Source organism: Leptinotarsa decemlineata, unplaced genomic scaffold (assembly GCF_025532065.1).
Source record: "Leptinotarsa decemlineata unplaced genomic scaffold, Ldec_3_MD MMD2_tig00078422_RagTag_RagTag, whole genome shotgun sequence".
Classification (NCBI taxonomy): domain Eukaryota; kingdom Metazoa; phylum Arthropoda; class Insecta; order Coleoptera; family Chrysomelidae; genus Leptinotarsa; species Leptinotarsa decemlineata.
In genome coordinates, this window is record NW_027412747.1 from 6900420 (window position 1) to 6926077 (window position 25658).

At 32.4% G+C, this 25658-nt stretch overlaps 2 protein-coding genes across 7 annotated transcripts in view; both read right to left on the reverse strand.

The window, feature by feature from the left end:
* The window catches only part of nolo (ADAMTS-like no long nerve cord), an 875808-nt gene that overhangs the window by 146981 nt on the left and 703169 nt on the right, over nucleotides 1-25658 (reverse strand). The window lies entirely within an intron of this gene.
* Nucleotides 3888-5856, reverse strand: LOC111505394 (uncharacterized). The gene is made up of 2 exons (XM_023160187.2): nucleotides 5696-5856; nucleotides 3888-4437 (listed from the first exon to the last, which is right to left on the reverse strand). The coding sequence occupies exons 1-2, from the start codon at nucleotides 5705-5707 to the stop codon at nucleotides 3940-3942; spliced, it is 510 nt and encodes a 169-aa protein (XP_023015955.2). The 5' UTR covers nucleotides 5708-5856; the 3' UTR covers nucleotides 3888-3939.

The following is a 25658-nucleotide window of genomic DNA, read 5'->3' on the forward strand; positions in this document are numbered from 1 at the left end:
GAAGGTGATGACAATGCCCCCACTACAAATATTATAACCCTACAGAAAAAAAACTGTACCTATTGTACATTCTGATTGTCATTCAACCAGGTCTTCCGCTTTTCATGAATTTACCACACCCTGTTCGTGTTATTTGGAATGCAATTCCGAAAATATTTAGAATGTCGGTGTACACTTATGCAAAATTCCTCAAAACTGACCAAAATGAAACTTATTATTCTCGTAGGCATACGTAGTGTAATAGGGTCCATTAGAAAATTGTTTCGAAATTCTGATTCGGCATCCCCCAAAACCACTAGGCACAAAATCATTTTGAAATCTGATTTTCGTAACATTAACAAGAACAAGAAAAGTATCACGTACGTCACTGCAAAATAAAAACTCTATATGAAATTTCATTTTCATCCATTCCAATAGTGAAAAATAGCGATTTTAATAAAAAAATGTAGTACATTAACTGAGAAAATAGCGGTTTAGCGACTATAACTTCTTTCATTAAAAAAATAATTCTACACTTTTTTTAATTTGTTTTGGGCTTTTCCAAATAATTTCGTACGCAGGAGTTTTTGGTGATGCAGGAATAATTTTCATTTATATCGACTCCCAGTTCACTTTTCGTGAATAATTGACCCTATTTGCCCCCCCGTAAAATACTACACACCAATGTTCCAAATATGTTTTGAATTGATTTCTAAACGACAGAGATAGAGAAGTGGATTCATGAAAAGCGGAATATTCTGTATTATCAATGACACGTGCAGGTGAGGTTCAGTAGAGCATGAAAGTATGAACGAATATGTGAAAAAACGAGTTCCATATGAACAGTGAAGTAAAATATAACATCAACTAGCTGACCCTGCAAGAGTTGTTCTGACATAAAACTTATTACGAATCGCAAAAAAAATTCATCAGAATATTTTTTTTTAATTGAACACCCTAAATCGCCTGGCGGTATGAAATATACTTTACGATCAATTCTCATATTCACCAAATATAGACAAAACATTTCATAAAAAAACGGTCGATTTGGAGGAATGCGATCAGAAACATAGTTATACGAGATTTTTATAAATGAAAAAAATGTCTGACTACAAAATTAATTATACTAGCATCATGGTTTCAATTTCGATGATTTAGTAGATCCATTTTATTTCAAGGCTGAGATGTCAAATCATTCTCACTTCTACAAGTAGAAGTGAGGAAAACCATCTCGAGTGAGGATTCACTAGTAAACGATACATTGAAGTTCAATGTTCAACCAGAATGGCGTTGATATAAATTATAGAAAACGTGAAGTATGCTGAGTTCGAAAATTCAGTAGTTTTAATGACTGGAGATGATATAGAATATCTATAGAGCTTGAAGAAATGTAACTATTCACGTAGTCGAATACTGATTAGTAAATATAAACTGACAAAGTTACTGTGGATTATTCCTGGGTCTTCTATCAACTTATTGGAAATTCAACTGAATTCAGATTATACTCATATACTCAAAAAATAGTAGAAAGTATTGAGTCCTTCACGAAAAATATGTATTGCAAAGAATGTTCAGTTGTATCTTGAATATCATGAAAATTATTCTCATAATATTCCATTCCAACATGTTTCATGGTTATTTTGTTAGAAAAAATTTTAATTCGTTTCGCAATGTTTGTTATTTGGTAAAATTGTCCATATGACATTGTTCAGTTCAAGTTTTAAGAAGTTATTATGAATTTTGAAATGTAACATTTCCGTACTGGTAAATATTCAATTGAGAGTAGATAGATGGATGATTCACACGATGGTTTCATTGGTTTGTTGACAGAACACTTTCTTCAAAACCGACGAAAATGTAAAATTTAATGAAATCAATAAAAAATGTGTGAAATTCGTGTGATAACTTGTTTCATTGCTGTTTGTTTGAAGGTGGTTGACAATGTTTCGTAGTTTATTTCATCAGTTCGGACTTCCATTGTCTAATATAATATAAAATGATTTGAAATTCCTGAAAAATATCAATTTTATTTGAACAAAAAAACTGAAACTACAAAGAAATAACCTAAAAACCAAACAACAATCAAAAAATAAAAATTCAAAAGAAATTAAAGCTGAAAATTAAAAATTATCATTAACAAAAAATGAAAAATAATCAAAGTTAAAATTAAAAGATTTCAAACCAAGTTATGTCACGACGTTTCGATTGTTAGTATCTACTACAATCGTCTTCGGGTGATAACAACTGTTTCATTGCTATTTCATTTACAATATTCTTCGTTTATTTCTCAATGTTCAATATTGGTACTCTCCCCAAATTGTTTCCTAAAATATTATCCAGTTAAATTCTCAAGAAGGTACTATGATTCCTATGATAAAGGTTTCATTACTTTGAGAACACCTTCCCCATGACAGATGAAAATGGAAAATAAAATCAAGTAAAATTTGAACTGGTTTCTTGCTGAATATATGAAAATTAATAAATTCGATTATAATTCAATTGTTTCGAATCAAAAATCATATGGTTTATGCTTATTCCGTTTTATATATTATTCATGAGTTTCTCAGTCTTTAATATTTTCAGACATTGTTGGGAAATTCAACTGAAAAAATTTCCCAACAATATATATATATATATATCCTTCCACAATCTGAAAAATAAGCAAAACTGAATCAACAGAGAATCTGCAAACTGAAAAGTTCACCTCGAAAAGCTACTGCGTAATATAAACCACTGAAGAATCCAATTGAAAAAATTAAATACTCATACTAAGCTTTCTTTAGTGCTCGACGTTCCGGAAAACACTTTTTCCGTTTCCAAAACCTGGAATTCACTATAAAACTTTCGCCTCACTCAGGGATAATTCGAAATATTCTGGGAAGAAGTCTAAAGAACCCACTTGTGAATACATGAGGGCTAGAAATTCCGCCCTTCAAAAATTTCTATGATTGTCAAAAACATTTGAGGGTATTCGAAAAAGCATTTTACATTCCAGAACAAACTGGAACTTTCTGAAATATTGCAGAATGTTCGAAAATAGTCTAGGAACTTCCCAGAACATTCTTCATCATTGTGAAACACTCAACAACAGCATCGAATGATGTGGAATAATCTGTGAAATTTCAGGTTATTCAAAGCCTTTTTGGTATGGGTAGGACTACACATTAGCAGGCATATACAGCAAGCTTCGTCAAACTCTCATAATATAAAGTTTATTCGTTCATTTCAACTACCACTCAATATCTCATCAAATTTCTAAGGGAAGGAGGGTACCACAGTTACTATTTTATAATAATGACCTTGATTGAAATTCAGTCGAATAAATGTAAGTATGTTCACAACTAATATTTCAGTTTCGAAATGAGTTCCCATTTTGGATATTGAGAATATTATGCATTCTATAACGAAAATATCAGTCCAATTGGGAGTGATAATGAACATTTATAAAACATATTGATTTATTATCTATATGAATACTACATTACTTCACGAGGTTAGGTCTCAACTTACATTTTTTTACACGTGCAATAAATACCGTATAGTTCAGTTTTTTCCATAATAATTTCTATGGTGATCATTCAATCGATATCATTTGGTAATCAAAAGTTCAGTATAAGCTCAGCAGCGTTTCGTAGAATCTTCATTTCGAACTCTACCGAAAATGAGTATTGAGTTACCGGCCATATACTTGGCTTCACATTATCATAATTTTTCCTTGGATATATTCGAGAATGTGAAATTTTGAATTATTCATTCTGAATTCGAAAAATTTCCAATTATTTTGGACCCTATCAAAAAATATAGGAATTATTGTCAAATTGTTATTATGGGTGATTCTCAAAAACTATATCTATGGTTTTCATATCTCGAATGCTCATCTGGACTCGGTCGAAAGAAAATTATCCAAGTGATTTTCGAAGATATTTATATTCCTTACAAACTATCTATACAAAATCAAAATCAATGATACACTTCAGGTTTGTATGAACCGTCATCGAACAGCTTCTCGCTTACATCATGCACGTAAGCACCTTCTGCCCCAGATCCAGAGGGCACCAATCCGTAGGGGCTAGCGCTCAAAGGAATGGGATGAGCTTCAGGTTTGTATTCACCGTCATCGTACAACTTCTCGAGGTTGTCCTGGACGTACTGTCCTTCGAGTCCTGATCCAGCTGGGACCAAACCGTAGGGACTAGCAGCCAAGGGCACTGCGCGAGCTTCTGGTTTGTAGGAACCGTCGTCGTAGAGTTTCTCGGTGTGGTCGTGGACATATTGACCTTCGAGGCCGTGACCAGCTGGGAGGACGGCCAAGGGGGCGGCGTAAGCGGTAGCGTAAGGGGCGACCAGGTAGGGAACAGCATACGGGGCAGCAACTACTCCTGGAGCTACGTAACCATGTGCTGTGGAGATGACTCCGGCACTGGCGTACGAGAGTGCTCCTAGGGCAAGAACTACGGCCTATAATATTGAAGCTAGTGTTATTTTCCTTAAATATTCGGAAAGTATGATGTACTTATATGAATATGATCATCACACATTTTATTTGTATTTATTGAAATACTGTGTTTTCATACTCAACTTTATTTTTACTTTCCCACATTCCTATTCAGTTTATATTTTTATGCTTTGCCAATAAGAACGTTTTTTAGACACATTTTGAAATGATTTTGTTTTCCTTTTGATATGTAGAGGGTTATATTATTATACTGCATAACACTAGTGGTATAAAACGGCGACGTTTGATGTATTCATCAATAGTTGGGAACGGTAGAATTCAGAAAAAAAAGTGTTTTTTGATTTGATTTAACTATATAACTTGAATAAAAAAACATGTTGAAAATAGTATGATTTATTCTTTTGCTTTTTGAATTATTTCGGTTGTTTGTGGGCCAAAATTTTTATTTGAATTGATGTCCAATGTAAAATATTCATAGATTTGATGCATTATCATTATGCATAACACTGAAAAATGTATGTATAAATGTTTTGTAAAAAGGGAAATGACACGATTTTTCATATTTTTCTACCTATCCGTTAAGTTTTTGTTTTGTTTGCTCGCACAAAGTTAAATAGTATTTCGTCTACCAATCATGGATGGAAATCAAATCAATTTATGACATCATTTTTAAATACGAAGTGAGAAGGAACATCAAAATGTGAAATCAATTGTTCTGGACATGAGCCTTATTGGTTATTGAATATTCTGTTAGTGAATATAGACTCGAAAAAAAAAACAGCATTAGGTGAAATGCTGTCATCAGAATTCATTGAAAATGGCGTGGCTAAATATTTCACTTCATGAGTTACCATCGTCGTTGAAATTCTATGATTATGTATATTTTGCACTTTTTATTTTGTTTTAGATATAATATGAACACGGATGAAGTATTCATCAAACTATCGCTTTAATGCCACTGCCAGAAAATAATTGAATCCAATGTAGAAAGTAGTCATTCTGCATATTCATCCAAAATCTTACAGATTATAGACATATGTTGTTTAAAAGTTCTATCAGAATATTAAATGGAATTATTATTGAATTGTGATTGGGAAACAAACATAAATATTAATGTTAAATAACAAAAATGAATAGAAACATTACTAAATTTTATCTGAAGCGTTCACCGAAGCTGTGAAATATTGTGGTATTACTTCATCGAAGACAAAAACGATTAGTAATAATTACGAAACGTGGTTACTCAATCAATGTACTTACGAATGCGTTCATTTTGATTGGACCTGTTAGCTGTTTTGGAACCCGAACAAGTGATGTCCGAACTAGGTGTCCACAACGTTTTATATTCCGAAATCAACCTTGTCCACGCCCAAATTTCGTACAAGATCACACAAAATAGTTCAGTTCTTTCCGCGAGCTTAACCTAAATAAAAAAAAAACTGTCGTCTTGTTGACCGGTTTTTTTAAGAATGCGCAGAACGATAATTCGCTAGAAGATAGTTTTCAGTAATACTTATTTGAAACTACAGACGTATCAAACAATAAACAACGAAAATATTTTTTTCAGCATGGTTTATTTTCATGAAGATTTTATCGAGTACCAAGTGATACTATCAAGTGTCGCATATACCGTAATCCATTATGAGTACAACATTTTTTATTTTTTTTGCATAGTAGAAATTTAAATACCGCTTAACGTTCGTCCATCATATGAAATGAACTTAAAATGGCCTAATGTTGAACAGCTAGAGTAGTTGAAAATTTTTCCCGTGAAATATTTTTTTAGTGTTCTCATTCAATAATATATACAAAGAATCTAATTACTATGGCAAAATCTCTGAATTGAATATATTCAAAACATATCAAAATAACGATAAAAATAAAATAAAAACAACAATAAAAATTAATTGGCGCTCCGGGGCGACTTCATTGGTCGACTTTTTAAATAATTAGTAAAATTCTATTTTTAAGCTCATCCCCAAAAATATTTTATATTAATAATAATAAATTTTTAATTTAATTTATTATTTTTAATAAATAAATTAAATTTATTTCTTAAAAAATCAGATATATTTAAAAACGAATAACATTTCATTACTAAATATATATTTATAATATTTATTCTACAATAATAAATATATTTATTTAGCCCTTTTAACTTCGGAATAATTAATTAAATAATTTATTTTAATAAACCCTGATACACAAGGTACAAAAAATTGATTTTTCTTTAATATTATCTAAAAAAATCTTTCTCAATACTAATATTCTATTATAAAAATAATTTTTTCTATTTAATAATAAAACTAAAAATTTTTTTTTTAATTTATTCATAATAATTTACTTTTATCAAATTAAATTGTTAATCAACTATCTTTTTAACACTTCGTGACACGACTATCGTCAAACTTAAACCAGTCCGTAATAATGAATATTATAATAGTGGTCTGCTAGGTTGAAATGATCATCTATTTCGAATCCTCCGAAAAATTTCTTGCTTCCGTTAGAGATTGAGTCTTGTTTGAAAATCATCAGTGTCATTATTAGATTGACCGGTGCCTCAGATATACTTGTTTCCTTATAACAGTCAGTTAGTTTGGAGCATGTTTGACAATACAGTCGATCATAATCTGTTGAAAATTCCATTTTCAGATGATTCAACAATAAGCTTTGCACGGACTGGTTATTAGTCATATTAGGAAAAGCTAGATGAAGTTCCAGAAATTCACATTAATTTTCGGTACTTCTTAAACATTTGCCACAAAGTAAACAAGTGAGGAGTTTTCCAGCAAAAGATTTATAAACACAAGACGAGATGGGCTGTACGGAATCATTCAGTTCAGAGCGGTCAGGAGTAATGATTTTGGTATTGTTTTGCTCACGAAGAGTATTCAACAAGAACCCCAAGAATTCGGAACAATCCTCTTGTTGTCCTATCGAGTATTTAGTGGACTTCAAAGACTCCAGAAAATCGGTTGGAGGGAAAGATGATACCTTCTTACGAAACTGAAGCTGCATGAACAGGTGTTTGAGTTTGATGAATAAGTAGGAAACATTCCCGTTCTCGTTCATCATTAAAACTTCGTTCTTGAAATTCTTCGTCATGAACAACACTTGTAAAATGCTATTCATGTAGCAAGTGTTTCCTAAATTATCCAATTCAATTTTCTTTTCTAGATTTTCAGGACAACTATCTACTGATTCGTAAGGAAGAACATGTTTCACAGAATCTCCATAAGGACCAATTCTCAAGCTGCGATCGATCCTTCCAAGTGAAGAAGGGTTTCGTAGAGGGATCGATTCGGCTCTTGCTTCATGAAGCTCTTCCACTGAAAGGGAACCAGTTCTACGAGGACTGCAACTCATATTTGGGGAACAAGAATGACCTGAGTCCACTGACCGCACTGAAAAAAAAGAAGGTGGATCAATCACTTGTGAATTGACCTTGATAGGAGACTGATGAATATCCACATATCTCGGCTTGTTTCGAAGATGTTTCAGTTCCGAACTGAAATTAGGGCAATGCATGATCTCATCAAAATTATGTGAAGGAGGAATAGTTCCAAGTACTGAAGCAGCATTGCCACGTTGAATAGCAATACTAATTCTCTCTATCAAAAAAGAAGTAGAACGGTGATCTTTCGTTGCTTGGCCTATTCTCCTTCCAAGTTCATGAACGAATAACAGAGACTCCGGGCCATAAACACCAAAAGTTTCAACCGCTACTGGATAAAACAGAAGTTTTCTTTTCAATTTCTCGTCAAACAATGCTGCAGTTCCAGCAGACTTGGAACTTTCGGCTAGATGAGAAGCCGCGACCGTGTCAACGCAAGTGAAGTCCCAAAATTATTGCGAATAGCCGTTTTAAAACATATTGAAAAGTTCGGTTGCTCAGGTAAGATTCAAGAATCCTAAGCACAAATAAGGGCATACCTGCCTATCATCTTGGTGACAAACTCCTCTTTCCAAATTTCATCGAAAGCTTTCTGGATTTCCAACAGGATCATAACCATGTTCTTTTCCTCGTTGAAGGATTCATTCACCCGGTGAACAAACCGGATTAGTTAGAAAGTCATATTCCAACATCTCGGAACCTGAATTTCTCCTCGTGAATGCATCCGATCTTCCAGGCTGAAAAATCTACTGAGGGGAATTTTATCAATGACCTTCGCCACCGCACTGAACAGCGAGATCAAGCGAAAGCTACTCGTATCTATAAGATTTTTTTCGTATGAAGTGAATCCTAAAGAATCTAGGCTGCCGATTTTGATATCAGTTGAATGCAAAATGTTTGCCTTTTAGATGATGGAGAAAGAATACACCCATCCATTATCGAAATGTATTCAAAAGTGTTCATGAAATATGGTGAGTTTAGATTTTGACTTTCTATTTTTCCATCTTTATAAAAGAAAATGTTGGAATCTACCAATACTGTATTTCAAAAATTCGTTAAGGAAATTAATTAGATATCAATCAGAGCACGGGTGAGCAACCTTTTGAATCAAAGGGCCAATTAAAATTTTGAATTTTTTTAGCTGGAACATAATGCGAGAAAGCACTCAATTCATTCATAAAATTACGACTTTATGTCACGAATGAGTTGAATCTTCTCATGTTATCGTTGACAGTACGTAATGACATTCAAGCGCTTATTTGATTAAATAACAGCCATGGAAATCTTGTTTGAATTGGAAGGGTTATATTTTTCGGTCAGAATAATTTTTCGGAAAGGAAGAAAGCAACCAATTTCAAAAAATAAACGCTACATAAAAATGTGTAGATCATGCAAAGAGTTACTATTGGCAATTCATTTTTTTTTTATTTTTCGAATGTTGCTTTTCAATATAGACTTCGATGATAGTGATATTCACAGAAACGAAAAAATTTGCCATTATAAAATTCCTGGAAATTATGGAAGAAGTTATTTCTGAATTGAAAAATACGAATTTATAAAACTGACAGTCTCTTATGAGATATATTTGCGAGTCAGTGTGAATTACTCAATTTTTGAAGCATGGAAATAATAAAGATATAAAATTCCAGAACAACTATTTTTTGACTGAAAATCATAAACACCATGACATGATTTCTTCGATAACGGTTATTTTGGTTTACTAATAACGTTTACTTTAGAATATTCTCTTTGAAATAATGCGAAGATGAAACATTCTGTTTCTTACGAAATGAAATAAAAATATTTCTTTCGAAGTGAGTAGCTATACTTTTCTTCTTCATACATTTGTTCATTAGTTTGTGTTTTCGACTTATGCAACGATATACTTTCATCAGTGGAAATACAGATTTTTTACTCATGGAAAGAAGCGTATTATCAGCTCACAGTAAATGAGATGTTACGAGAGATATCAATAATCGTCTGAATCTCACCAAATATTTCAATCGTGAAAAAATCTATATGATAATAATAACAAAAGTCATAGAAACAATCTGAAAAATACAAAAATTATAATGGAGAACTTTATACAAGTGTAGAGAGCAAATTTTTTAGTTTACCCCGATAAGTTACTGTGTAAAAGTATTTTCGCAAAGAAAAATTTTCTATTTATCAGTAACTTATCGTATTTAACAATTTTGCCAATCAAAAAAATTTTTAAGTAATAATACAATACTTGTCTTAACGTTTCTGAGGCTAAAATCTGCCTCCGTCTTCAGAAATGGACAAAAAACTTCTAATATATTGGCAGTTATTTCTTTTTGATTATTTATTGCTGCACTTCTTCGACAGATGTCAAAGGAGTTTTGAAATATGAAATTATGTCAATTTTGATATAATACAAGGTACTCTCCGATATCAGTCTGTTGCCATTTCGCCACTATCCAAATTTTTCTTCAAGATGGGTAGCCAAGTACGGTCTATTTCTAAGGAGCTATTCGGAATACAATTTTCTCCAGATATGAGAATATACGCTGATTTTTTTTAGCTTACGTCTCTTAGAGACGTGATCGATTTTGTAATCGATCTTGTCCTATTCCATTCCACTCGATGTTCACCGTCTGATTTTTAAATGTGCTCTGAAATTAAGTTCCTGTGAATTGTCTATTTTTAATGTAATCTTGATGTTCATTCTCACGCACTTTCAATGGTCTCGAGATGTCACCAATGTAACTCTTACCACAAGAACAAGGTATTTCATAAATACAATTTTTTGTTTTTTCATCAGTGTTGTTGGGTTTTGTATGTGTGAGTATAGATCTAAGTTTATTTTTTGTTTTGAAAGTGTAGTTCTAACATCATACATATTTCCAATTCGTCTTATTTTTTCAGATAGTCTTGGAATGTAAGGTATAACGTTATTTGTAAAAGGTGACGGTGGATGTTGAGTCGGTAATTGTTGAGTTGGATGTTGTTGAATATGTGAAGCTGTTTGTATGTTAGTTTGGTTTTTAATTGACTCTTTATTTCCAATTGCATTTATCGTTGAATTCATGAACGAATCTGGATAAGCGTTATCTTTCAAAACAGATTTAATTAGTGATATTTCTTTATTGAAATTTTCTACACTTGTATAACGTTTTCCATTATAATATTTATATTTTTCAAATTGTGGAAGGTAACAAATATACAAAAAAAGGTCGATGGAAACTGATTTTCCTCCATAAAAAATGACTTTCGTTGAATATCATACAAACACTGTCACATAATATTTTGCAAATAAGACTTTTCCAATAGCACTATTTCAAAGATGGGTGATACATGTGACCATATCGATGATAGCTTTATATGTTGCAAACATTTGGGAATGTATTGATAAACATCTTCCACAATGATATTCAATATCTCTGATAGTTAGGCAACTGGTTCATAGTAATTCAAAACATTTCTCTTTCCTTTTTCAGGTATAAGCTGAATTCGAGCAAATATCCGAGGAGAAGGAATAACAACCCCTTCCTTGTAAGAAGGGTTGAAGAGACTGCAACATACTACTACAGTATGTAATTGAGTAATTGAAGTTTGACCCCCTTTCTGTTGATAGATTTATCTGATATTTGGTAGACATATTCAGTTTTGATGACAATACAATTCAATAAATTCTGTATCATTGTAAATCCAAGATGGCCGCAGCTACAGAATAGTAATACACTATGAAAAAAATGCAAACTTTGTCAACTCAGAATCGGGATTCAAGCATAGGTGGCTGAAAATGATACATCGTTAGTGATACACCAGTCAAATTAAGGTGAAACGTGCTGAGAAATGTGTGGCATGTGAGTGGATAAAAATTAGAAATTAAAAACTTGAGAATAAAATAAGTGAAAAATTATGTTAAACGGTTTTATTGAAAAATGTACTGAAAAATAAAATATGATTCGGAAGGTCCTAGGTAGGAGTCATCACACCACTCTCCTCAGCAATCTATGGCACATATCAGAAGAAAAAATAATGAAATCGTTGGGCGTAGTATTTACATATTTACTCAGGTTACGCCAAGCCCAACGATTTCATTATTTTTTCATCTGATCAATTGCTAAAAAAGTGGTGTGATTACTGGTACCTAGGACCTTCCAAATTATTTTTTACTGCTCAGTATATTTTTCAATGAAATTATTCAACAAAACTTTTTTTTTACTCATTTTATTTCCTATGGGTTAACACAAGATCGACTTTCCAATAGTATAGAAGTTTCAGAAGATTTCGTTCCTCATAAGTATAAACCTGTCAGTGTGTTTTATATCTCTTCAGATGCCCAGGTATCTTTGCGACAGTTCTGGTGCGTTTTTTAAGATACGTGGTATTTGAAGCAAATTTATTATAATTTTATATATTAATATGAAGTATTTGATTAGTTGAAAAATATCGTATAATAATTCTGTTGAATAGCCTTATGAATTGGTGGTAACTTAAAAAGAAATAATATTGACTAATATAGAGTAAAGCGGTTTTTTTTTGGGAATTTGGTCTGTTGAGAAAGTAATATTCTCTCAGGCTCTCTAGCATGAAATGATATTTCATGTATTCTTCGAATTGAATGTTCTTCAATCTTGACGATTTCATGATTCATTCTATATTCTTTCACTTGAAGCAACTTTCGGCAGTATTAAATTTTCATTTGTGCAACGAATAATATAAATTATATTCAACCTGTGGAAGAAGTCCATTATATCTCGAAGTGGAGTATAGTAGATTCAAGATGCAGAAAATTCAAAGTCGTCTCTAGAAAGCAATATCACCCTCAGATCTTCGAACGATAAAACCATCAATCAGTACAAGTTTTGAACCTATATAGGTTCATCATCAGCAAACTTTTTTTTAATTCTACAATAAAAGAAGAACAACATAACAATAGTTAATTCAATGATGTATAAAATTACTCAAATGGACAAGTGAATCATCCCATGTTACCAATGAATAATTGGTCACAATGATATATGTCAATAATAGTGGAATTTTATTATTCAGTAATATAAAGGAAGTTTATGGCATCCTGGCTATAAATGACTGGAGTATGGGAGGCTTGAAGCCTTTACATCCAATAATTAACATCAAAATAAAAAAACCTCCACATGAAAACGAATCATGATGAAAGATATTCGAACTGAATTAGCTGAGACGAGAGACCTGCAAACATAGAACACAACAGAAGAAGGATAATCACCTACATATCAACTCGTGTTCTGAGCAAACAGATCCCGTACCATCTATATGTATATGCCAGCTTATTAAAATAATTTGTAGAAGTAATCCTATGAGTTCAACTGAGAGATCAGTACGGTAGGAAGAACATTTGTCCCGATCAGCTCATAGATGAGCAATATATGTGAAACCTTTCTCTTCATTCCATGTATGGGCGATAGATGTCTCGCATGGTGGTGCTGATCCGGACAATTTGTTTTTCCTACCGTACTGATCTCTCAATTAAACTCATAAGATTACATCTTCAAATTATTGTAACAAGCTAGCATGTATTGATATGTGTTTAATATGCAGGTGATGGTCCTTTTGTTGTGTTCTCTGTTTACAGGTCTCTTGTCACTGTTCCATATCATCTCGACTTTATATCTTCATATGTTTTTGACAGTTGATTCTCCTTTCCCATCCAATTCAGTTCATATCTTTTTTATTAGAAGTCGTTTTCATGTGGAGTTTTTTGATTTTGATGTTAATTAGTGAATATAAAGGCTCCAAGCCTACCATTCGTCAGTCATTGATACCTAGGATGTTATAAACTTTCTTCATATCACTAAATATAAAAATTTTCATTATAATTAACATATGTCACTATGACCAATTATTCATTGGTAACATATGATACTTTTCTTTTCTCCATTATAAAAATTTTTGTCTTCATGTAGGTAAGTAATTTTATACTTCATTGTATCAACTATTGTCATCTTGTTCTTCTTTTTTTGTAGAATTCAAAAGAAAATAGCTGATGATGAATATATATATATATATATATATATATATATATATATATATATATATATATATATATATATATATATATATATATATATATATACAGGGTCCTGCAACAGTGGCGCGGTGTTCCATATCTCTATATAGAAAGCAGATAGGAATCTAATTTTCTATAATATTACCTTATTGCTCGAGCTCGACAAAATAAAAATATTGGCGGTCACACAGGGTGTTCGATTTTTTCTGGGCGGATCCCAACTGTGTCTTTTTAAATGGCAACCTATATTTTTTATCGCTTTTTCGGTTTCTTCAAAGAAAATAAAATAAACTTTATGTATATCTGCACTTCGAAAATATTGACGATTTTCGAGATATCTAGCATGACAGGTTTTTTTTTCCAATATTCGTCACTCAGAATATTTGAAATTATAAAGTGGTGCCAAGTCCAGTTGAAATTTTTTTTGATCGAATATTCTACATTGGTAACTCTCTCAAACGATATATCTGAAATCGACCTGTGATATACAGGGTATGAAAAACCGCTTGCCAAATATTGTAAATGAAAATTTGCAAAATCTTCCTTAGATTAAATGGAACACCCTGTATATTATTGATCCATAAGAAGCGCCAACGAAACCTCTACAAATTTCATTAAGTATTCCCTATGGCTAAGTTCAATAGTTTTTCTTAAATGAGCATTTCTTTCGAAAAATGGTCATTTTTTCAAAGCGAAATCCATTTGACGACTGATAAAAATATACGGAAGATATCTTGTTTCAATTTTGTACATTAGAAGGTGTCTAAACAAATATTTTTTAACGAAATAAATGTATGTACCTATCACTTTTTGCTAAATGGAAAATTATTTTTTCATTGGATGCAGAATTTCCCTCATAAATCGTGCAATATCAAACCAAACAAGTTAAAAGAAAGAAACATTATAAATAACTATTTTTTTCATGTTATTATATTCATTCATAGCTTGAGTTCTAGATATTCAAATTTGTCAACTGGCAAATTACAAAACTACAAAAGGGAGAGTTTAATTAAGGTTGATAATGAAACATTTATAAAATATGTTCAACATGTCTTCCATTTTCTTGAATGCAGAGCTGAAGTCTATGTTTGAAAGACTGTTCTACCCTGCGCAAGACAGCTGGTGTAATGTTGCGAAAAGCATTCGTTATTCTAAGTCGCATATTTTCGGGAGAAGTTGGTGGCTCAACGTAAACCATATTTTTTATGTATCCCCATAAGAAAAAATCTAGTTTCGTCAAATCTGGTGATCTAGCGGGCCACCGTACAGGCCCATTCCGTCCTATCCATTTATTGGGAAATACTTCATTTAGATGATCTCTCACTTCTGCCGAATAGTGAGCAGGTGCACCATCATGTTGTAACCACATTCTATTGCGGAGGTCAAGAGGAATATCATCTAACTAACCTGGTAAATCATTTCGTAAGAAATTGAGATACATTGCACCATTCATATGTCCCTCAAAAAAGTATGGACCAATTACATATTCTCCAATGATGCCTCCCCAGACATTTATCGACCACCTATGTTGATAATCCACCTGTCTCAATAAGTGAGGATTTTCTGTCGCATAATAATGGTAATTATGTCGATTTACAAATCCATTTTTATGGAATGTCGATTCATCCGACCATAAAATATTATTGAAAAAATATTCGTTTCGACGAATTTTGTTCATGGCCCAATTGCAAAATCTCACTCTTTTCTCGAAATCAGCATACAGTAGTTCTTGATGTAACTGAACGTGGTATGGATGCAAGCGATGTTTCTTCAATACTCGTTGCACTGATCTCTCACTTATATCCACTATTTCCCCAATTTGTCGTTGACTCCTACTAGGATCTTCTTCAACAGCAAGAAGAACTTGCAATTCATTATCTTCATTAGTAGCTGGCTTGATGCGCTCATGTTTGGAATAATTAATAGATCCAGTTTCAACGAATCGTCCCAAGACCTTTCGGAAAGATCTTTCATCTGGATGCCTTCTATCTGGATACCGTTGAGAATAAATTCTACTTGCCAATAAACAATTCCTGTCTGATTCACCTAATATGAAAATCATATCAATCAAATCACTTTTTGATAACAACATTCTGATGAAATTATACCGACAGTTCAACTTCACGATTGACTAAAAATTTTAATATTCATTTGCAGCCAAATATTTTGTTCTGTCATTTGCCAGACTACTTGATTTCCAATAAATATTTCATTCGCTGAAAGGTTGTTTTAGACCGAAAGAATATGGCACAAATTCCGAGATTTTTGAAATTATTGTAACTATTCAAGAACGTCCATTTTGTGGTGTAATTCGCAACTTGTTTATCTAGCAACAGGTAATTTTAGGAATGGGCGATATTCTAAGGAAAGGGTATTTTTTGTATATTCTTATCAGTCGTCAAATGGATTTCGCTTTGAAAAAATGACCATTTTTCGAAAGAAATGCTCATTTAAGAAAAACTATTGAACTTAGCCATAGGGAATACTTAATGAAATTTGTAGAGGTTTCGTTGGCGCTTCTTATGGATCAATAATATACAGGGTGTTCCATTTAATATAAGGAAGATTTTGCAAATTTTCATTTACAATATTTGGCAAGCGGTTTTTCATACCCTGTATATCACAGGTCGATTTCAGATATATCGTTTGAGAGAGTTACCAATGTAGAATATTCGACCAAAAAAAAATTTCAACTGGACTTGGCACCACTTTATAATTTCAAATATTCTGAGTGACGAATATTGGAAAAAAAAACCTGTCATGCTAGATATCTCGAAACACATCACTATTTTCGAAGTGCAGATATGCATAAAGTTTATTTTATTTTCTATGAAGAAACCGAAAAAGCGATAAAAAATATAGGTTGCCATTTAAAAAGACACAGTTGGGATCCGCCCAGAAAAAATCGAACACCCTGTGTGACCGCCAATATTTTTATTTTGTCGAGCTCGAGCAATAAGGTAATATTATAAAAAATTAGATTCCTATCTGCTTCCTATATAGAGATATGGAACACCGCGCCACTGTTGCAGGACCCTGTATATATATATATATATATATATATATATATATATATATATATATATATATATATATATATATATATATATATATATATATATATATATATATATATATATATATATATATATATATATATATATGCTCATAGATATTTTCTGTTCTCAAATTAATCGATTTATTATTTATGCAGTTATGCGAATGAGGGCGTTTATGCATTCTAGTCAGTGAATGTTCCAAATTTAAATAAAGCAGGTTGAAGTTCCACCTTGAACAATCGTAAAGAATGTTGAAATTAATGAACAACCAAGTCAAGGTAGTTTATTTGTCATGCTGTGAAACCAATAAATACATCAAATGGAGCACGGTATCTGGTCTTTTCCTACTGACACTACTTTGATATTTGCTCAGAGTAAGGGGTTATTGCTCGATTGGAATATTATTTCCACCACAATTACGTTTTTCGTGAAAGTTTTATAGATATATTTCTAAAATCATCTCAAGATATTTGCTGGGTATTTCGTAGTAGACTATAAGAGATGATATCGATTTAGGACGATCATCAGCAACTAGTATCAATTTCAAGTCGAAAAGGTTCGATAAAAACACTGAAGATCTACACAGTTCAGATCAACTCCTGATGAAGCCAATTTTTTTGGGATGAACCGATGAAAGTAATACAGTTTAGATATGTGAAAATTATGTTTTATTGTAGTTTCTTCGGAAAACGGAGTAGTTTTTAAAAGTTAAACAGGTTTTATTTGTCATCCTAAAACTTACAGAATACAACTTACAAATATAACTTATTTAAAGTCACATTGAAAGTTCTTGCTGGTATTCAATGTCTTGCATAATGAAGGGAACAATAGTAAGAAATTGTGTGTTCCTGACGATATTGAAGAGGCTGCAAAAAGAGCTTCAACTGAATTGTTACCAAAAAAATTGGCTCAGCAGTACGACATCGCATCTTCTTAACTGGTGTAGACTTAAAAATGTTGAAGAAAATTTCAGCGAAACTGTCTTCTGAGCCGATCTAGAGGAGAAATAAAAAATATGGCACTTGTCAACTTTGTGGAGCAAGTCGAATGCGCTCGTTAAACATGGTGTTAATACAAGCGAATATTTCAAGGTAATAGCTTTTCTAAAGCCAAAAAATGATAGGTATATGTCCAACAAATCAAAAACTCTTACGTTTGAACACGTCCAGAGGTTTATAAAAGAGGCATCAAATGGAAAATATTTGATGATAAAAATTGCTACTATTTTCGAAATACATGGAGCCTGCCGGCGTGAAGAGTTGTGCCATTTATCAATAGAATTAATGAATAAATCATTGATTGTTCAAATTCCAAACACAAAAACGAAAAAAGGTCTTTCTTTTTCCATTGTTGGAAAAAACATTGACTATTTTAATAAAAAACGTTGCTTTACCTCTTTCTGTTATCAATAAATCAATGTTTTTTTTTGAAATACCCAAATTATAAATACAGTGCCAACCCAATTGGTATAAACACGTTTGGGAAAATGCCCTCTACCATTGCTAAGTTTCTGAACCTCCCGGAACCAAAGGAATATACAGGTCACTGTTTCAGAAAGTCTTCTGCTTCTTTGCTAGCAGAATCGGGAGCAAATATAATGGACATTAAGAAGCACGGAGGATGGAAGTCTACAATAGTAGATGAGGTTTACATAGATCAATCTATTTCTTATAAAACGGCTATTACTGAAATAATAATCATAACAGCTAGCTTCAGCGTTACAGCATCGTCCTCTTCACTTCAAGAATTGAATGTTAATGGCCATGAAATTGTCAGCTCAGATAGTTCAAATATATTATAAGGCTCTTCAACATCGCAAGGTATTAATATCAGCATTTGTTGTAATAACTGTACTTTTCATATTAACACTAGTGTTGAAAATATTTTCAACACGCTACTTTGTAATCATCATCTTTTAATACTCTTGACAATTAGTAAAAATGTCACTTTTAATGACAGTAGTAGAAAAACACTTTTTGTTTTCTACAAATTCTTCATGAGTTCCTGACTAAAATATCTGCAGTACTTGGTGATGTATGAATGGAATTGGCCATGATTTGATTGAAATCCATAACGTAATCAAGTGACTGTCCAAAGAAAATCTCTCGATAAAATGTTATTTGAATACTTCATAACCAACAAAAATTATTTTTAGATAATTTTTGAAGTCTGCAGCCTTTTTGGAGATTATATAAAAAATGTTTGTCAATAATAACATGATGAACAGTTATAGTAACAATTTACAAGTTAAAGGTGATATGATAGAAAGTTAAATAAACTTCCTATCATCATACAGAAAAAAATCAATTGTTAGTGTGTCACCTGAACCTTTGTCAGGTCAAAGTATGACATCAAAGTACTATATTAGAATATTTTCCGTTCTCTTGAGGTTCAAAAAATCATATTCCAATAAATTGATGAAATATATAAATTTAAACGATTCTGACTTTTCAATTCAAATAAATGATTTAGACGAGAGTGAAGTTTCAAAGTGTCAATATATTTTCCTGAGAAATAACTGCAGAGAAGAATAACTTTCCAAATTTACAATTTTTTTTTAATCAATAGGTTTCTGCTCACAAAAAATGTAGAAAATGGATATGATTTGAAGTTGATAATAACTATTTCAAAATGGAATTCTATTCTATAACATATCTGGAATTTTATATGAGCCGTTGTGGCTGCTGACTTCTCAAATTGAGAGCAAAACAACGAAAAGCTAATTTCTTTTTGGGAACTGAGAATCAACACACTTCCAAGATATTTCGGGTGACTTGAAAATTCAGAATTCTCATTGTGTACTACTAGTAAAAGCATTAAGTATAATTTTTTTTCATTTCAGCTGCCTTTCACAGATTTTGCAACAGAATCTCATACAGTTGAAAGTATGATAGAGAACAAGAGAAACAATTGCTGCTACTTGAATGAGTAGGGTGAAAATAATACTTGATAATTCACACAATACTAACATCTATTGCTAACCGCTGTTTCGACACACTGTGTCATCTTCTGAGCGAGTTATAAACTAACCTAGCTATATGATATCATCTCTTCAAATACTAGAAGTTGCATTGGTAGGAAGAGAGAGACATCAAGGGGCATGTGGGAAATTACTTGAAACATTATTGATTATTGGAGTACTATAAATATCTATATAATCATTCAGAACCATTTTGTTTTCATCAGCAAAATGTTTTTTGATTCCAATATATATATATATATATATATATATATATATATATATATATATATATATATATATTATATATATATATATATATATATATATATATATATATATAGTTTATGACTTTTTGGATGAATTTGTAAAATTTTCGGTTTATGTGTGGAATTGTGGGTGTCTTCTATGAGATGATTGGCGTAGTTGGAATCTTGTTTATTCAATCTGTAACTTCCCAAATGCTCCTCAAATATCTGATTGAAACTGCGGCCAGTCTGGCCTACATATAAGGCATCGCAGTTTCCGCACTTGAGCTGGTATATCTCAGATTTTTTGAATTTGTTACATTATAATTGTCCTCCACACCATACAATTGAAAGTAATTTCTCAGAAATAAAATTTTCACTCTACCCATTAAATTAAAATGAATTTACACATATTAGAAGCCAAAAATATAGAACACAACTGCAGCTACTTTTTCATTTACTTTTTTTCCTGTCCCAAAAATCAACCTTTTCATGATGAGGTTTTTTCTTAGGTTTACAATTACTCTTCGTTACAATATCCTTTCGATGATATTCTCCAATGTTATTGGTGAATGTGACAATTCCTGCCAACATTCTGTATACCATCCGTAGTTTTGACAGTAGTGAATATCAATCAAGTTGTTTGGAGAATACGTTTGTAATTTTGTATCTGAAATGATCCTTTTATATATTTGAGAATTCATTTTTAAGCCCCTAAGTAAAGTTCCTGGAATCCGTAGTTTTTTTTTCACGTAACCTTCCCTGCAACTCAGCGTCATCCGTAACAGTTATCTACATATTCCACCAGTTCTTCATCTAGAAATTTCAGTTCCAGCTATCTAGGTGACATTAAAGAGTCATGACACGTACATGATCCGATAATTCTAGATTCATCACTTAGCATGAAACTCTATTCATATTTGGCTGAATATATTATAAATTGATGTCTCTCGCCGTGTCTGTCTTTCTAAACGCGATAAACTCGGAAAATACCGAAATAATTTTTTAACAGTGGACCAATTGATCCAAGAGGAAGGTTCATGTCTATAGTTTGTGTGAATTGGTTGAAATATGTTGACGTTTTTGATGAGAAGTCGGGGCAATGGTGATAAAAATTGAGTGCTACTCATATATTATTTTATTTCAGAAGTAAATTCTGAATTATAAAACACAAGACCTAAAATTAACGTGAGAAATTACACCGACGGTCTTGAGCCAGTTTTTTTTAAATTTTGGTTCTCAATAGGAACAGCAAATTAGTAGTATGTCTTCTGGGTAGGCGTTCGTTATTCTCGAACGATATTTGTTTTTCAAAAAATTCATCTTTGTCAAATATGTCTCACATACGGATGTAGAGCCAAACATAGTGGCCAAATTTACAGCTAGTTTATTGCAATTTTCATATTTTTCTGGGATATGTTTTGCCCAAAATTCTTTAGTGGATACCGGTTCATATATTTGCAGAGATACATCTTCTTGCAAATCAATTATCTGTATTTGAAGTGATGCCTTCGACAAAATGAACAATTCGGCAGCCACATCTGTGCATTCTGCTGCTACATCGATTTCAAATGACGAATGTTCATCTCTGCAAAGTCTTGGAATCTTGTAGCAAATTCGTTTCTAAGATCGGCCAGAAATTTTATAAACACTGCAATGTCTTCTTCAGAGTTCTTTTTATATTCAAGAATTGTCGGAAATAAATAAATTCTTGTCTTGCAATATTTTTTTTAAAGATATCCAGCTTGCGCCGAAAAGCAGACACGCTTTATATCAGATCACATATTAATTTTTTACTTTCTTGTAATTCTGTGTTGAGCGCATTTGAATATTCCAAAATATCTTTTAGAAAAGTGACGATCAGCATATTACGTTTGTTTGTTATGAACTCAAAGTGCTTTCTGACTCCCTCCGTATCTGAGTTTGATCAGCCAGAAACGTTCAAAAACTTGACCTTTGCTTAGCCAACGAACATTGTTGTGTTACAGTAAGTCAGAATACGCTGAATCACATTCAGAAAGTAACTCCTTGAAATGTCGGTGCACTGATACGGTATTATACCCAAGTTTATATCCCTGATTCACTTTACTACACCTTTGCCAATCATTGCTGGGACCCCGTCAGTTGAAAGCGACACCATTTTATCATAACTAATGTTAGATTTATTAATAAACTCATCAATGACCTTGAATATATCTCCTTGAGTGTTACCTTTCAATGGAAATATTGCCATCAACTCTTTTCTAAAAATCTGTCACTCAATATCAAAAAATCTTATGAAAGAGGTGTGTTTTCAATATCAGCAGCTGAAATTTCCGTTTTTCGTGTATCACTTCTCGCTAATAATGGAATACTCTGAAATGCAGCGACATTTTTTTTTCCTCCAAAAAGTACCGTGTCTACTTCCAACATATATTACTTCACCATCTCAGTATCTGAAGCGTTCAGTATACACGTAACGCTAATTCTGTGGATTTTTCTTGCTCTCTAATGCAACGAACTAGTAATTTCGGGATTTTTTGTGAGAACTGAGATATACATAAAGCTGTTTGTTATTGAATATATAGCAGATGTAATTTTCAAACTGTCTAGAAATCATCAAACTGTTCGAAAATGGGAACTGAATTGTAAATTCTGAGAAAATTTATCCAAGTTCTGTCAATCAGATTTACTTATTTTCCATCTGGATTTTTTTTATTCACTCATTATACAATCATTCAGTGGCTTGTAAAATACTTGTGAGAAACCATTACAGCGGAGACACAAAAATTATAAATGAAACTAAAAAGGCAAGTCAAACCAGACACTGTTAAACGCTTTCGAAAATATAGGATACAAGACAAAACTTTGTAATTGCATTTCAGAAATGAGTAGCAATGAACGATCACTCATTGATTATTTCTTAAGTAAATCACACTGATGGCTGAATGGAATATGAAAGTATAATATACACTTGAGAATATACAGGGTTCAACATAAGTACGTTAAAATATTCTACTGACGTATTCCTGAGAGCATTAAAAAAAAAGTCTATATGAACTTGTGTTCGAAAATGCTTCGTTATCGAGATACGGGGTGTTGAAATTGAATTTTTTTTCGCTTTCTGAAAATAACTCTTGCAGAAAAAAAGTTATTTTCACGAAATTCTGTACCCGGGTTTTCTTTGACGTGAGAAATCATAATTTCGTATTAATTTTCATGTAACATGTAGAGGGCGCTGCGTACGCTGTTATTATTTATTTCAAACAGCTCTAACTTTTTTGACAGTAAACTTTTGGTACTTTTCATAAAAAAACCTAATTCACACACCTTTTCCAAGTAAAAAAGGTACACCTCCTCAACAACGGTGGAGGTGATTGTTTTCGAGATATTTACAATTCTCTATATCGATGCATATTACTTTATAGCCAAATTTGATTTCAATAATTTTTGTCACTCTCCACTTTCAAATTAAGTTAATTGAATCGAGTAGGCTGTAAAAGTTTGTTTATGAAAATAGAAGTTTGCTGTCACATTTTTAACTATTAATTGACAAATTCACAGCTCGGAGTTTATAAAGTGATTTTTGGTACCGTCCCCGACTTTACGAATGCTGAAATGGCTGATATGGACGCATGTATCAGGAAAGGTATCCTGAACGCGTGACTCCTTGTGCAGTGACATTTGCGAATCTTTTCCGGCGACTTTCCGAATCTGGAAGCTTTGAAACAAATTCTGCAGTAGGATGGCCACGGACTAGATGAACTGTAGAATTGAAGGAGGTGGTTCTCGAAGAAATTAGTGAACATCCAGAGACAAATACAGGAAATATTAGTCAAACTTTAAATGTGAGTCACATGACGGTTTACAGAATTTTAAAGGAACACCAATTATATCCTTATCATATTCAGCGTCTCCAGGCACTTACGGTACGTGGATTTCCAACCACGTACCGAATTTGCTCAATGGCTTCAAAGAAAAGTCGAACAACATCCGCAAATTTTATCGAAAATCCTCGTCAAAGATGAGGCTGATTTTTGAAGAAATGGTATCATGAACTTCCATAACAATCACTTTTGGGCGAAAGATAACCCACATGCGATAACGCAAACTCATTTCCAAGACAGATTCTCTTTCAATGTATGGGTAGGCATAATTGAGGATTATTTAATTGGGCCCTATTTTCTCCCCTTACGTTTGAATGGAGATGCTTACCTACATTTTTTGGAACACGAGATTCTTCAACTCATGGAAGATGTTCCTATTGGTCTCCGAAATCACTCTTGGTGATTTCTCATTTTAGTTTGATAGCAAGAAATTTTTTATACGTAGCATATCCCCAACGATGGATAGGAATAGAAGGCACTGAGCATTAGCCCCCAAGGTCACCAGACCTCAATCCCGTCGATATTTTCTTTTGGGGACACCTAAAATCACTAGTTTATGCTAGCCCCATTGAAAACGAGGAAATGTTGAGGGATCGTATCATAGCTTGCTGCGAAACGATAAGAAACACTCCGGGAATTTTTCAACGGGTGCGGAATTCTTTAATGAGGAGAGCAGAAGCTTGTATTACTGTTGGGGGTCGTCACTTTGAACAGTTGTTGTAATAGTTGTTTCGTTCAGTTTTTATACGTTTATTTTCCTAATAAATAACATAGTACTTCTCCGAATTGTTTTTTTCACAAACTCCTAAATATAGCACTTTCTAATTGAATAATTGAACCTGACAATTTTTTTTTTATTTGGATTGAATAAGCACTTCGATAATGCTCAGTTTAGGAGAAGTCTGTATGGGTATACTGCGTATCAAGTTTGATGAAAATAACTAAAATTGCAAAAAACTTATGACAAAAACCTACCATGCTTTGAAAAAATGCAACAATCAGTATTTCGAAAACGATTCATTCTTCATTATAGGAAAAAGTTGTTCATTTTGATGAGATCCAAAACTTATTTTTTGTAATGTTCTCAGCAACTTCACTAGGAGCTAAGTAATATGCATCGATATGGATCATTGTAAATATCTCGAAAACGATCACCTTCAGCGTTGTGGAGGAGATGTCCTTTTTTTACTTGGAGAAGGTGTGGGAATTAGATTTTTCATGTACCAAAAATTTACTGTCGAAAATGTTAGGGCAATTTGAAATATATAATGACAGCGTACGCAGCGCCCTCTAGATGTTACATGAAAATAATACGAAATTATGATTTCCCACGTCAAAAAACCCCGGGTACCAAATTTCGTGCAAATAACTTATTTTTTGCAAGAGTTATTTTCAGAAAGCGAACAAAAAAATTCAATTTCAATACCCCGTATCTCCGAAACGAAGCATTTTCGGATACAAGTTCATATATTCTTTTTTTCTTATTGTCTCAGGAATACGTCACTTGAATATTTTAACGTACTTATGTTACACCCTATATTACTTTTCTGAAATGTTTGATACATGATTTACAATTGGCTAAAATAATTATGACGAAAAGTTTGATAATTCTTTGGTTTGGTTTCATTGGATCCGATTGAATTGCTGTTTTATTAACTGTTTATTGTACACAGTAGTT